Source organism: Helobdella robusta (genome assembly GCF_000326865.2).
Source record: "Helobdella robusta unplaced genomic scaffold HELROscaffold_11, whole genome shotgun sequence".
Classification (NCBI taxonomy): domain Eukaryota; kingdom Metazoa; phylum Annelida; class Clitellata; order Rhynchobdellida; family Glossiphoniidae; genus Helobdella; species Helobdella robusta.
In genome coordinates, this window is record NW_008703617.1 from 4,593,660 (window position 1) to 4,608,659 (window position 15,000).

General features: G+C 32.3%; 2 protein-coding genes across 2 annotated transcripts; both read right to left on the bottom strand.

Annotated features, from left to right (window-relative positions):
• Nucleotides 1-4,648: 4,648 nt before the first annotated feature.
• Nucleotides 4,649-6,039, bottom strand: HELRODRAFT_167573 (hypothetical protein; the record flags this gene model as incomplete). Its single annotated transcript, XM_009013072.1, has 2 exons — nt 4,649-4,813; nt 5,827-6,039. 2 exons carry the CDS (start codon nt 6,037-6,039, stop codon nt 4,649-4,651), a joined length of 378 nt encoding a protein of 125 aa, XP_009011320.1.
• A 988-nt stretch (nt 6,040-7,027) lies between these two features.
• Nucleotides 7,028-10,255, bottom strand: HELRODRAFT_167574 (hypothetical protein; the record flags this gene model as incomplete). The annotated part of the gene is made up of 6 exons (XM_009013073.1): nt 7,028-7,105; nt 8,115-8,197; nt 9,391-9,465; nt 9,873-9,969; nt 10,035-10,110; nt 10,191-10,255. The coding sequence occupies 6 exons, from the start codon at nt 10,253-10,255 to the stop codon at nt 7,028-7,030; spliced, it is 474 nt and encodes a 157-aa protein (XP_009011321.1).
• Nucleotides 10,256-15,000: the final 4,745 nt, after the last annotated feature.

Here is a 15,000-nt window from a genome sequence, read left to right on the forward strand (position 1 = left end):
ATACATACATACATACATACATACATACATACATACATACATACATACATACATACATACATACATACATACATACATACATACATACATACATACATACATACATACATACATACATACATACATACATACATACATACATACATACATACATACATACATACATACATACATACATACATACATACATACATACATACATACATACATACATACATACATACATACATACATACATACATACATACATACATACATACATACATACATACATACATACATACATACATACATACATACATACATACACACATACATACATACATACATACATACATACATACATACATACATACATACATACATACATACATACATACATACATACATACATACATACATACATACATACATACATACATACATACATACATACATACATACATACATAACAATAAATACGCCTAAAACACGTAATGTATGTGTACTTTAATATATACAAGTATGTATTGTACACCAATGCATTTACAATATTGTAAATATCTATGTGAATAAGCATGTTGAACTTTAAATGTGTATATTTATACATAGAGACACACAACACCTACACATATATATATATACATACACATGCATACAATCGCACGTGTGTGTGTTGTATGTATGTATGTGTGTGTGTGTGTGTGTGTGTGTGAGAAAGAGAGAGAGAGAAAAAGCATGTGTGTATGTTTATGTGTATGTATGTGTGTGTGTGTGTGTGATTTTTTAACATTTATTTTATGCACTTAAAATATAAAATACATATCATCATCATTATTATTATTGTCAGTAATTATCATCAGATTTTTATTATTTAATGAGCTGAAGTATGATACAAGATACCAAAGAAAATAAATTCGATACAAAATACCAAAGAAATATAAATTCGATACGAGATACCAAAGAAATATAAATTCGGTACAAAATACCAAAGAAATATAAATTCGATACGAGATACCAAAAAAATATAAATTCGATATGAGATACCAAAGAAATATAAATTCGATACGAGATACTAAAGAAATATAAATTCGATACGAGATACCAAAGATATATAAATTCGATGCAAGATACCAAAGAAATATAAATTCGATACGAGATACCAAAGATATATAAATTCGATGCAAAATAACAAAGAAATATAAATTTGATACCTTTGTTGCAATAATGCTGATTAATTATTCAAACTGAAGTATGATTTATGTAGAGGAGAATTTTTTTTTCCAGAACATAATTTAGAAAATTCTGGTCCGTGTAAATTGCATTGCATGCAAATCCGACTGAAGCGGTTGTGATTATGTAAGATATGCTATGCCATGATACGTATTTATAAACCAAGGTACACAATTTAAAAAAAAATTCTTAGTTTATATAGCATGCAATGAGGAAGGCTCAGAAAAAGAAATGAATGAATGAATGAACGAACGAACGAACGAACGAACGAACGAACGAACGAATGAATGAATGAATGGATGGATGAATGAACGATTGAATGACATATTATTGCATTTTCTTTTAATACACCGTGAAAAAAAGCAACAAAAACGTTTATTGAAGGAAAATGTTTAAAAACCACAACGAATATGAAAACTGGTTGATAGACAACTTGCCATATTTAACAAGAAGATAGATACATCATACATAATCAGTTGCAAATGAGTGTATGACATGGCATATGTATGAATGAATGAATGAATGAACGAATTGATGGATGCATGGATGGATAGATAAATGAATGAATGAACGAATGAATGAATGAACGAATGAACCGATGAATGAATGAATGAACGAACGAACGAACGAATGAATAAATAAATGAATAAATGAATGAATGGACAAACGAATGAATGACTGAACGAACGAACAAACAAATGAATGAATGGATGGATGAAAGAACGAACGAACGAATGAATGAATGAGTGAATGTATGGCGTCTCTGTTGAGGCTATCAGTCTTCACGCTCTATTGCATAAGTTATATCTAATAATGGCTGTTCCTATTGGCTTCTATTGTTGCCTTCATGTTATAACGTCTAGCACGGGCTCATTCGAATGAGCTTGAATGATCGATTTGTTGGAATAAATTGAGAAGATATATTTTACAAATATCAATAAAATCAAATCAAATATATCAGAATGTATCATTATCAAATGGGTTTCTTCGATTGAGTGGTGTACTGAAGAATTGAGGTAGATTGAATTGGTTATGAATTTGGGGATTGTTTGCTGTTGAATAATGTTATTAAATGTTTCTAGATTAAAATTTAGTAAATTTTTAAAATTTTAGTTCAATTAAAATTCCACATTGAAATTTATTTTAAAAAATATTATTGGTCAGTGTACAATATTTGTATCAATGTTAACCTCCATGAACCATGTTTTTCTAAATCTATTTATTTAATTATTTTTCAGTCATTCGTTTATTTATTTTATCTTTTTCTCATTCAATCTATCTTTCAAATTTTTATCTATTCATCTATTTATTCAAACCTTCAACAATTCATCCATCCCTCAGTCCGTCCATCCATCCATCCATCCATCCATCCATCCATCCATCCATCCATCCATCCATCCATCCATCCATCCATCCATCCATCCATCCATCCATCCATCCATCCATCTATCCATCTCCATCCATCCATCCATCCATCCATCCATCAATCATTGAACATTTTTATAATTGGGGAGTGAGTTTAACATGGCACTTGCAATCTTCACTACGATAGAAGCCAGCTTGATTTATGACGTGCATTTAAATGATGATGATGACGACGACGATGATGTGGAAAGATGATGATAATGATGATGATGATGATGACGAAGGTGATGGAGTGATGATGAGAATGATGATAGAAGGTGTTTATATTAACGATGATACGGTGATGATAATGCAATAAGATGGTGAATATTCCGATTTGACGGATAACTATGCTGATGATGAAATGATAAATGTGTTGATATGTTGAGAGTACAACTATCCAATCTATTGAGAAGTTGAATGACTATGATGATGATATGAGCTATCTAGGTGATAAGAGGATAAATGAGTTAGTGAGTGAATGTGTGAGTAAGTGAGTGAGTGAGTGAGTGTGCCGATGACGAGAAAGGAACATGGCGATAATGATTAGATGATGATAATGATGAATATGTTGATAACGATGATAATGATGATGATGATAATGATGAAGATGATGATAATGAATATACTGATGACGAGATGATAATGATGATGATGATAACAGCCCCAATAATATGATGGTTTTAACGGTAAAGATTGAAATGATGTTGAAAAGTAGAAACAAAAAAAAGTCCTAAAAAATAATAACTCTGATAATGAATATCTCTGATGGTATGATTGTACTCCTACTACTTTGATCATAATGACAATAAATGATGACGATGAAGAAGACGGTTATGATGATGGTTGCAGTGATGACGCTGATGATGATGGTGATAATGAAACTGATGATAATGGTGATAATGACGGTGATGATGAAGATGGTAGTGACGACGATGACGTTTCTTGATTTGAGGAGGCTGCAAACGCGGGGTTGTTTGAAAAATTATCATTCCTTCTATTCTCACTTATTTTATTAGCTTTGTCAAAAAATTTGTTCATGTCATATTTTTCTCACCCAAGTTGTTTTAAGCATTGAGGCCGTCCCTGGTTCAACTGCTAGCTCATTCGTTGAAATAATTTTCATAAACTAAATATTACAAGCTTTCATCAGAATATTTTTCATTTTTATTCATAATTCGATATTTATTGAGTAAATTTTTTGTCTGTTATCGTATCACTTTTTGTGATTTCAATTTGAGTGCAATTCAATATAAATGGTAAATTAATTAGATTATTAAATGATATAATTCAATTTACTAATTCACCTACTTATAACTACTACACTTTATTCTAACAAATAAAAAAACCACAAGCAAACAAACAAACGAACACAAACAAACAAACCCAAACAAACAAACACAAACACAAACAAACACAAAAAACAATCAAAAGCAAACAAACAAACACAAAAACACAAACAAACTAAAAAAACTTCTCGCCAAATCGTAGTAAAAACTTAAAGGACCACGAAATAAAAAATATTCATTGACATTTTATTGATGCTCCCATCTACATCATCAAGTCTCTTTACGTTTTCCCCTTATAACTTTCGACACTTCGAAAAAATTCTTGAAAGCATTTAGTTTCTGTCTGTGTGGATTTTGTTAGTTTTTTTCGTTTATAAACATTCATTCGAATACAATAACCCGAGTTATCTTAATTTATGCAATAAATTTCTCAACAAATAATTTAATTAATTAATAAGTTTTTTTATTATTGTCTGAATACTATGAAAAATAATTTATAAAACATCATTTCATCTTTTAGAAATACTATCATTTAAGCAATACTCACCTAGTAGAAGACATCTCTACAACTTTATATCTTTAAAAATTGCCGGCTATTATTATTTTATTATTCTTATTATTTTTCTTATTATTATTATTATTATTATTATTTCATAACAAGGTGTTTTAAATACAGTTTAATATAACTCATTTTATGGGGCATTTCTTTATATCATTTGTCTCCATCGTCACAAACATCAGCATTACAGCCAATATGGGTGACGCGATGGTGTAGCGGTAGAGTGCCTGGCACAGCTGTTGTAGTCACCGGATTCGATTGCGAAGAGATCCCAGCCCGTCACGTGCAGTGCTTGTGATACGTTGTTTAACTTACATTCAGCTGCACTGTGTGTTTTTTGTTGATGCTTCTGAAGAGAGAGAGAATGCAATAGTAGTAGTAGTAGTAGTAGTAGTAGTAGTAGTAGTAGTAGTAGTAGTAGTAGTAGTAGTAGTAGTAGTAGTAATAATAATAATAACAATAATTTTTATTTTCATTTTAAAACATGTATTGTAATTATGAAGTTAAAGTAATAAAGCTTATAATGTTAATTATATAGATAATCTACAATGCTCGCAATACATTTTAAATGGGCACAAAGAGATGATGATGATAATAATAGTAATAATAATAATAATAATATAATAATAATAACAGTGCATTGGACCAAGCAGCTTCCTTTTACTCCATTGTTCATTTCTGTTTGTTTCCTTCATCTTATTGCTCTTACTACTTATAATAATATTTTTTATGTTTTTTCTTGGCCGCTAATTCCTCTCTTCTCCTGCAAGACATGTCGTCTGGCAATGACGTCATAAAACAGAACTGGCGCACGACGTCCAGCAGAAATACAGACAGACAGACTGAGGCAGACAGACTGAGGCAGACAGACTGAGGCAGACAGACTGAAACAAACAGACAAACAGACAGATAGATAAACAAATAAACGCATATACAAACCAAAAGACAGGAAGACAGACTGAGAAAGACTGAAACAGACAGACAAACAAACAGATGGAAAAACATTTAAACAGGCAGATAAATAAAGAAACTAATAAACAGACAAGCAGATGTAAGGACAAATGTATATAGCCACCAGCAACTGAACAGTGAAACATCCGAACTGGTGAAGAGATAAGCTGGAAAAAACCAACAGACAAACAAATTAGTATAAAAACAAACAAAGATAAAAACAAACAAACTACGATAAAAACAAACAAACAAATAAACAAACTAACAGGCAAACAAATAAGCTATGAAAGAAACAAAGACACACTCATTGACGAAAACAAACGAGCAGGCAGGCAGTAATGAAATACGCAGGCAGACAAACCAACAGACAGATGAAGAAAGAGATAATCAAACAAACACAGCATGACAGACATGGGGCCAGACATCAGCATGCATACAAAACTGGTATGCAACATTTAATTGAAAAATATCAATCATCTCCGTCTTCACACTCATCGTTTTCATCTTCATCTTCTTCCTCATCTTCATCCTCATCATCTTCCTCACCTTCATTTTCATCATCTTCCTCACCTTCATCTTCATCTTCTTCTTCACGTTCATCTTCTTCCTCACCTTCACCTTCATCTTCTTATTTACTTCGTCGTCATCTTCATCTTCAATCCCCTCTCTCCATAGTCAATCCATGACTGCCTGGATAAGGCATTATCATCCTTTTTCTAATTTTTTATCATCTTCACCTTCTCTTCAGCCTCCTCATCTTTTTCATCCACATTATCATTTTCATTCTCTTCCTCTTTGTTCTTAGTTCCTCATTTTCCTCCACCTTTTCATCCACATTTTCATCCTTACCTTTTCTTTTTCATTATTATCTTCTTTAATTCCTTTTTTTTCATCATCTTCTTACTCACCATTCTCATCTTCTTCGCCATCATCATCAGCCGCATCTTCATCATCTTCACTCTCTTCCTCTTTGTTCTCAATTCCTCATTTTCTACTGCACCTTCATCTTTATCCTCTTCTTTTTCATCATCATCTCTTTTATCCTCATCATCCTCATCATCATTTTCTTCGTCATCACTGCTTCATCTGTTTCGCCAGCTTGTTGGCTTTTACCTTCTCAAGCGTAATTGCTTAGCTACCTAGAAAAACGTCCATTGTTTTACCATTGTACTCGCATTCCCTTTTATAAAAGATAATTTGTAGTTTAATGATAAAGCTGTGTATATATAAAAAAAATAAACAAATAATTTTTTCAAAAAATTAAATAAAACTTCTTTGAAAATTTTACCAAACTGTTTATAAAAAGTTCATTCTGCTATTTTTATTTCAACAAATCGCACATAAAATAATTCCCAAATGATGCTGGTTTTAAAATGTTTCTAAAAAAACTTTTAAAATAAAAAACACAAACATAAACTTTTGAATGCGAACAGCCGCAGCAGTAGCAGAAGCGACAGCAACAACAACAACACCACCACCAACAACAACAACAACAACATCAAAAACAATAATAATAATAAAATGGTTTTTTCAAAATTTTTTTTTCAATAAAACATTCTTCAACGGAAATAGATGGCGTGATAGTTGTTGTCCTCCAATTCAACCACACTAGTCACACGTTGATGTTTGCATCCTTCACTGCCACCACACTGGCCACAGGTTTATGTTTGCGTCCTTCAATGCCACCACACTGGCCACACGTTCATGTTAGTGTGTGTATGTTTTATCAACCATCGCTATGTACGTCTGTGTCGTTAAGGAAGTAATATTGCAACATTAAATAGACGCTTCTATGTTTATGAGAAGAAAGCATTAGTGCCATAAAGAACAAAACTTTGCGTCATGATGTTGTTTTTCCTATATATTATTTTTTATCCAACCGAATGTTTTATGTTTTTTAAACTTAATTCGTTCATAATTGCCCAATTATTTTAAAAGGCGTTAATAATTTTCATTAAATTTAGTCAAGGTAATTTGCGCTTTTTAAAGGTCATTTCAATGTAAGAAAGATTAACACATACCAGAGTAATTTATAATGTTTTAAAAACATTTGTGTATTATTTGTATGTGTGTGTGTGTGTGAGAGAGAGAGAGAGAGAGAGAGAGAGAGAGAGAAAGTGAGAGTGAGTGTATCTGTGTGTGTCCGTGTAAATCCGTGGTGTGTTATATGTTTATAATGAATAATTTAACCATAAAAAAAACAATGATCAAATTTGATAATTTATCGTTTCACCGTCCAGTTAACCACTCAGATGTCTATTGAAGCACAAGTCCACACAAAAATATGCAAACGAACCTTTATTATAAATACATGTATGTGAAACAATATAGATATATCTACACATGTGTAACGATATAGATATATGTATATACACATGTGTAACAATATAGATATATATATTTATATATATAAATAAAGACATATATAGGTATAAATAGATATACATGCATGTGTGACAATGTTTTTAATATAGTTTTTTATCTGACAACTTTTAAAACAAAATATTTATTTCGTTAGAATACAAATTTTTTTGTCTTATTTTCATTCTACAAAATGTCGGTCTTTATATTCTTATTATATTCTTATTTTTCCATTTTTGATTGTTTTTTGGGGTTATTTTTCAAGAATTTTTCCATATTTTCTGCTAACAATGCACGCACTCACCGCAGCCACAGCGTATAAATGGACGGAATCTGACGTCTCTCAAGTTTATATCTCTCATTATTCCAGAAGAGATTGTGTTTTGACTCGCAGTTTGCCAGAGTTTAGTGCTCAGCTTGGCTGAATATGAATGAAAAGAAAATTATCAAGGGCTCATCTTGAGTTTGACGAAAACAACGGTTGTTATGCAAATTTTAAGTGCAATGTAAATTAATTCTGTAAAAATAGTTTTTTTTTCTTTAAATTTTTTGTCTAGATTGTTGAAAATAATTAATTGAAATAACATATCGGAAATACTTGGTTAAAATAAAAAATTTATATAACAAGGTTTAGTGTATTCTTTAAAGATTCGGGCTGACAGACTATGCTAAACAATACAAAATTAATAAAATGCTTTTAAAAGTTGATCGAACAATCTGAAAAAAGAAACTGTAAATTTATTGTCACCATTTTTTCTTCTTTTTTCAAATTAAAAAACTGTACATATTTGTTGAACAGTTTTATCTTTCTTGACTTAATTTTAGTGATGCTTTTCAAACTAAACGTTGAAAAGCTTTAAATTTACTTTTAATAAAAATCTGCAAGCAAAGCCTCAAGAAAAAAAATTTATCAGAATCATCTAAATCAATAAACAGTTTCAAATAGAAGCAACAAAAAAATCATTAACATAGAGAGGAAGTTGGAAATATGGAAGACGTATACAACATGTTGGCCATTATTTCATTGCCTCCAATCTACATACAAACCAAGCGTGTATGCACACACACAATGCATATAATCGCCAATACAAACATAAATTCACGCACGCACGCATACAAACACACACACACAAACACACACGAATACACATAAAACGTCATACTTGTAACGAGCATTGCAAGAGAACTCTTAAAAATACGTGTTTATACTGCTACCCATGTTTATACATTAGTATACTTTCCAGCAACTTCCTAATACATTCAGCGCACCAAGTATTCCCCGTGTGGAGTCTGTGAAAATTCGTACGTACGGTTATTCTCTTCCCTTGTGTCAATTCATCTTTATTTCTCTTTTCTCTCTCTCTCTCTCTCTTTCACTTTTTACTTTATCTCTTGCACTTTGTTCATTTTCTTTTCCTTCCAGCTTCCTTCCCAATTTCTTTTAATCTTTTTTTTAAATATTTCTATTCATCTTCCATAACTCTTTCATAAGTATTTAGACCAAAATGACTGGAATAATAATAATTATTATTAATAATATTTTGACGCTCTCACGATCAATCTATAAATACGCTTGAATTCATTTTAAGACAAGAGACTTCTACCTAATCGAACCCAGCAACTTAAGCATGGAGACCATACAGGCCTCTGAACCACTGCACCACCCTGCCAATCCTATTAACTTGATAACTGAAGCACGTATAAAATTAAATAGAGAAAATTTTAATTGAGAAGATAAAGGAAGATGAGAGAGTGAGTGAGTGAGTAACGAAGTAAAAAATAAACAAAATGAAAAAAATTTAATAATATACTTTCGACTGTTTTTTAATGCCGAAGCAAATCTATGTGTGCTTCATTGGACGTTCCGACCAACAAAAACTACCTCACCTACCTATCTTTATCTATCTTTATGTGACACGCTCAGATCCGCGTGTATTCATTTGCCTATTCACATGTACCTTTTTCATACCTCCAAAACAGGGGTGGACAAATTTTACTCTGTGAGGGCCGCATTTGCTATTAAATAGCTAATTTTTTCGACCCGGGGGAGATTTTTTTAAGATTTGTGGCTCCTTCTTTTGGTCGCAATGTCTGACTGACGATCTTTTTTAGGCGAACAAAGCCTCGCCGGCCGCATAAAATAGCTTCGCGGGCGACCCGCGTGCCGTAGTTTGCCCAGCCCTGCTTTAAAACCTAATAAAAAGGAAATCAATGATAACAATGAATCTAGCAAACGGCATTAATGTCGGAACGCCTACATCAGGAATTGATATCACGAAAGAGGAATATGAAATGGCAGGTGATGAAGTTTCACGAGGAATGCACTTCAGACGCCTTCAAAAATTATTAAAAGAATTTACAGAGTAAATATGTTTTAAACTTTTTAATTCCGGACATTATAATATTTTACCTACGGTAAACCAGAAACACCTGGTGATGGTATTACGATGACGAGATAATTTTTTTTAATTCGCGCCATTTCTCATCAACTTTTTGATGAGTATTTCCTTATTATTCTTTATAGTTATTTTTATATTTGCAAATAAATGAGAATCGTTTTTTTATGATAAGCGCTAGATAAATACTAATGATCTTCGTGCCTGCAATGCAATTTTGGATATAAATTACTATTTTATACAATCATTCACGATTCCAGGTGGTATGTGCTATTGTTTGTGTTTGTGCGTGTGTGTGTGTGTGCGTGTGTGTGTGTTTGTGAGGGTCTGTGTACGGACGGATGCACATATATTATATACGCACAATATCTGCTTATATGCATTCAGTGTGTGTGTGTGTGTTTGTTTGTGTGTGTGTGTATGTATGGTGTGGTGTGTGTGTTTGTGTGTGTGTATGTTATGGTGTGTGTGTGTGTGTATGGTGTGGTGTGTGTGTGTGTATGGTGTGTATGGTGTGGTGTGTGTGTATGGTGTGGTGTGTGTGTGTGTGTCAGCCATTAGATTACCTGTTAAGAGATAAGCACGCAAAAGGAAAATGATAATTTTGCGCGGGAAATTGGATGAAAAATGAGGATCGCAATTTCAGACACCATCAATTATATCAGGGACTCATTATGAAAGCCCCTGTCCGCTTGGAATAACCATTTAATGACACTCCTATGTCGTTCGTTTTCTTGCTATAATTTTTTATGACTTTTTATTCGTGGTTGTTAAAAAGAAGTTTGATGAAAAATTTCTTTATCATCGTTAAATTCATCGCATTCGTCACGTTGATCATCATTCCCCGCTGACGTCCTTCTTATCGTAATTAGTCAGTTATATTTTCGTCACAGTGATGAGTTATTTTCGTCACAGTGATGAGTTATTTTCGTCTCTTAGTCGTCGTCTTAATCATTTACTGAAAAGTTAAAAATCTGCCGTGGCAATTTTCTTCATCATTCAACCACATTTCACGAGATAATATTTTACAATTAATGGTGAAGCTTTAGGCAATAATTTGATAGGATGTAGCGGTTGGTTTTACATTAGATGATGATAAGAACGAGTGGCTATGTTTATGTTTAGGATAAAAACAATAAGAATTTATAATTTGGTTTTGATTTTACAAATTTCGAAAAGTTGAAAAGTTAAAAATATTAGAAAAAATGGCAAAACCAACAAAATGACAAGAGCTGAAAACAAAACTGCCAACGTGGCTCTAAAATTCTGCTCTGTTGAACACGCATCAAGAAATAAATTTCGTTAAGAAAGAAAAAGTTCTTCAAAACAAAAGAAAATCTTAGTAAAATAAAAACATATGAAAATGTTAAAATTTGAATGGAATGAATGAGGTTTGGATGGGTTAGTAGTGACAAGGTCAGCTCATTATTTAAGAAATGTGACTGCCTGCTAGTCTGCCGAGGTTGGCAGCGTTCAAACTCATCAATATAGTAGATGCCATTGTCTTCGATTTTTAATTAGTTTAATAGTTTTGTGAAACGTTTTAGATGTTTGTGTTGTCAATATTTGAATGGTAGTTGAGGTCGATGATGTTTATAATTTTTAAAATTGTATAAAATAAAATTTAAAGTATTGTAAAATTTTGTAAATTTCAAGTCCTGGCGATGTTATACATTTTTCGTTATGTAAACATGCAAGATGTTGACGCATATAGACACGTCTATATACACAACAAGAAATATGTTGCGTATATAGACACGTCTAACAAACAGATTCTTTGAAGGTTCGGTGTTTAAAATGCTTAGTTGGATGCTCAGAGTACTAAAAATTGCTTCCAAGGCAATTTAAAAAGTTATTCTCAAAAATATAATAAAAATAGATATAAACGTTTTAAAGCAGCATCGTCCTGGATATTTGCGACTGTGCAGCTAAAGCATTAAGATGGTCAACAGCATATGTAACATCATAACTACCATGATCAATGAATCCAATGGTATCGAATTAAAAGCAACATTCATTTATATCGCCACCAACGTTAAAATAATCTCCAAACTTCAACATTTACTGCCCTTGACCATAACATCAGTATAAAATGTAGTGTAAAAATATAACATTAATATTAAACATCAATGATATCATTAACATGAACAGGAAAATAATGTAGAATATTAGGCATCCAGAACAACAGTCTCAACATTGAAGGATGTTTAAAACAGCATCGCTCACATCGTCTTAATCCTCTTTTAGGGCTAAGACATCAAAAAGAAGAACGAGAATATCTGTTTTTATTTCCGCTCCCACTCCATTTTGAAATCTTCTTCCGTTTTGAAGCCGGAATTAAAACGCAGTTTGTCTTCCTTAGGTTTGTCTTTCAAAGTCAAGTTCAAAAATGTTCTTGTAAATTCTTTAGTAACTGAAGATCATCAATGTCAATCTTCTCTTGTTGTGTTAGAAGTCTCTTGTTTGAAATGATATTTCATATGTTGAGGGGTTGCGTGAGTTTAAATTTATTTATTTATTTTAATGCTATTTCACCAAGAAAGGAATGGCAACTTTGGAGTTCTCTTCATTTTATTTATATCACCCTGGCGCCGAGACCTGTTCACTCGCTTAGTGGAGCCCAAAAAATACAAAATAAAAAATCATACGATAATATTAGAGTCGGGTTTATTGATAATCTTGCTATTCATTTCTGCGCTCAAACAATCAGACATCTTCAAATTTAAAAAAAAACATTAGCTTCTGCGCCTCTTTAGCCAACCTTAAATAAATCCGAACCTGTTTAATTAATCTGCTGGTGTGTTTGTGAGTGAGTGTGGGTGGGTACGTGTGTCGGTGTGTGAATGTTTTGGTGAGTCTGTCTGTGTTACTTTGTATGTGTCAATATGCATGTGCATGTATTTCTGTGTGTGAAAGAAAAGGGTGAGAGAGAGTGTGTGTGTGTGTGTGCGTATGTGTGTTGTGTGTGTTATGTGTGTGTGTCTGTGGTGTGTGTGTGTGAATGGAGCACAATGTTTACAATATTTATGGCGCACTAATTTTTTGAGTGCGCGGCATGAACAAGGTTCATTTTAAAAATGCTGTTTGGCAGCGTGTGTGTGAGTGTGTGTGTGTGTGGTGTGTGTGTGTGTTTCACAAACAAAATATGCTTTTACCTCTAGTTTCATATTCATGACAAAATAATTTAAATAAAATAAAAAATACAAAATTAAATCGACTGCTCGTATTTCCCAGCAGAGTCATCCATCTTTACAACGTTCACCTCTCTCTCTCTCTTCATGTATTTTTATTTTTTATTTGTTGACTTTTTCATCGTCAGACGCGTCAGCAGCAGAAGTGTGCCGAGCAATTGCCGCCAGATTATTTACAGCTTTTGTGCGTTCTCCTGAATAATTAAATTGTCCCATCATCCCATCATCAATCACATTTCATCCCTGTTCATCCTCTCAGCTCTTCAAAAATATTAACCTTTCGGAAATATTTTTTGGCATTTTTCGTTCTTTTCTATCCTTGATTTTGCATATTGTTAGTTTATGAGACACTGGCAGCATGTTCCTGCTGCGACTGTTGCGTCTATTAGTGAGACCAAACTTGACATTTGTTGATAAAAAATTTGGCACCTTCAACGGCCTACTGAGGTATAACTCCTTTGTAAGCTTGCCGGACAGATGCCGCGTTGATGTTGCTGTGTTTTGTATGTGCGTATTGTATGTATGTATATATTGTTTTATTGTACGTTTTTGTTTGTTTTTTATGTGCGTGTGTATTGTTTTATTGTATGTTTTTGTTTGTTTTGTATGTGCGTGTGTATTGTTTTATTGTATGTTTTTGTTTGTTTTGTATGTGCGTGTGTATTGTTTTATTGTATGTTTTTGTTTGTTTTGTATGTGCGTATGCCTTATTTTATTGTATGTTTTTGTTTGTTTTGTATGTGCGTGTGTATTGTATGTTTTTGTTTGTTTTGTAGGTGCGTATGTATTGTTTTATTGTATGTTTTTGTTTTGTCTGTTTTGTATGTGTATACGTGTATTATATGAAAATGTACGCCTTCATGAACGTGCATAAAAACTGCAATATTTTTATCTATGCACTTGGATTATGCAATATAATGCAATGCAATGAATGTGCGTACACTGTTTTTTACGTAACATTTTGTACACATATGTGTGTGTACTGTACATATAATTGATGTTATGGAAATCAATAAGTGCTATGTACTTTTATTCTTTTTTCTAATCTTGAAAATGCCAACCATGGTATTGTGTTTTTAATTCCTTGAAAGTATTTCGTTGTAAGGTTTAGAAAGTGAAGACAGATGAAAGATACGACATTAAAATTCAAAATTTATAAAAATAAAATTTTGGTAGATGGCACAAATGCATAGAATTGTATGTAAGTAACAGTAGATATGGGCGTGTGTTGTTGTACTGTGGCGTGAACACTTTTCACTAAAATACATAGTAAGCCAAAGCAGACAAACAATCTCAAAATGTATGAAAATAAATTAATACAGTTGCACGAATACAGTTGAATGAACAAATAGATGATGATATGAGAAGACAAAAAATTGGTTGATAGAAAATTAAGTGAAACTAATTAGTCAAACACGAACAAACAGGGCAAGATATGTTCGTTCCAGCGAGACAGCACCATTTTTGAGCTGCACGACGATGAAAATGAAAAAATTATAAATAAATGAGGTGCTTCAAAAGTTCCAAAAGCATTAGTAAAAACCTCAAATTAGTTTAATTAATTGAAAAGGAATTGACTTTTAAAATCGAATTTGATACATGTTTATATTAAGATATCATTCCTCACTATTCATTAT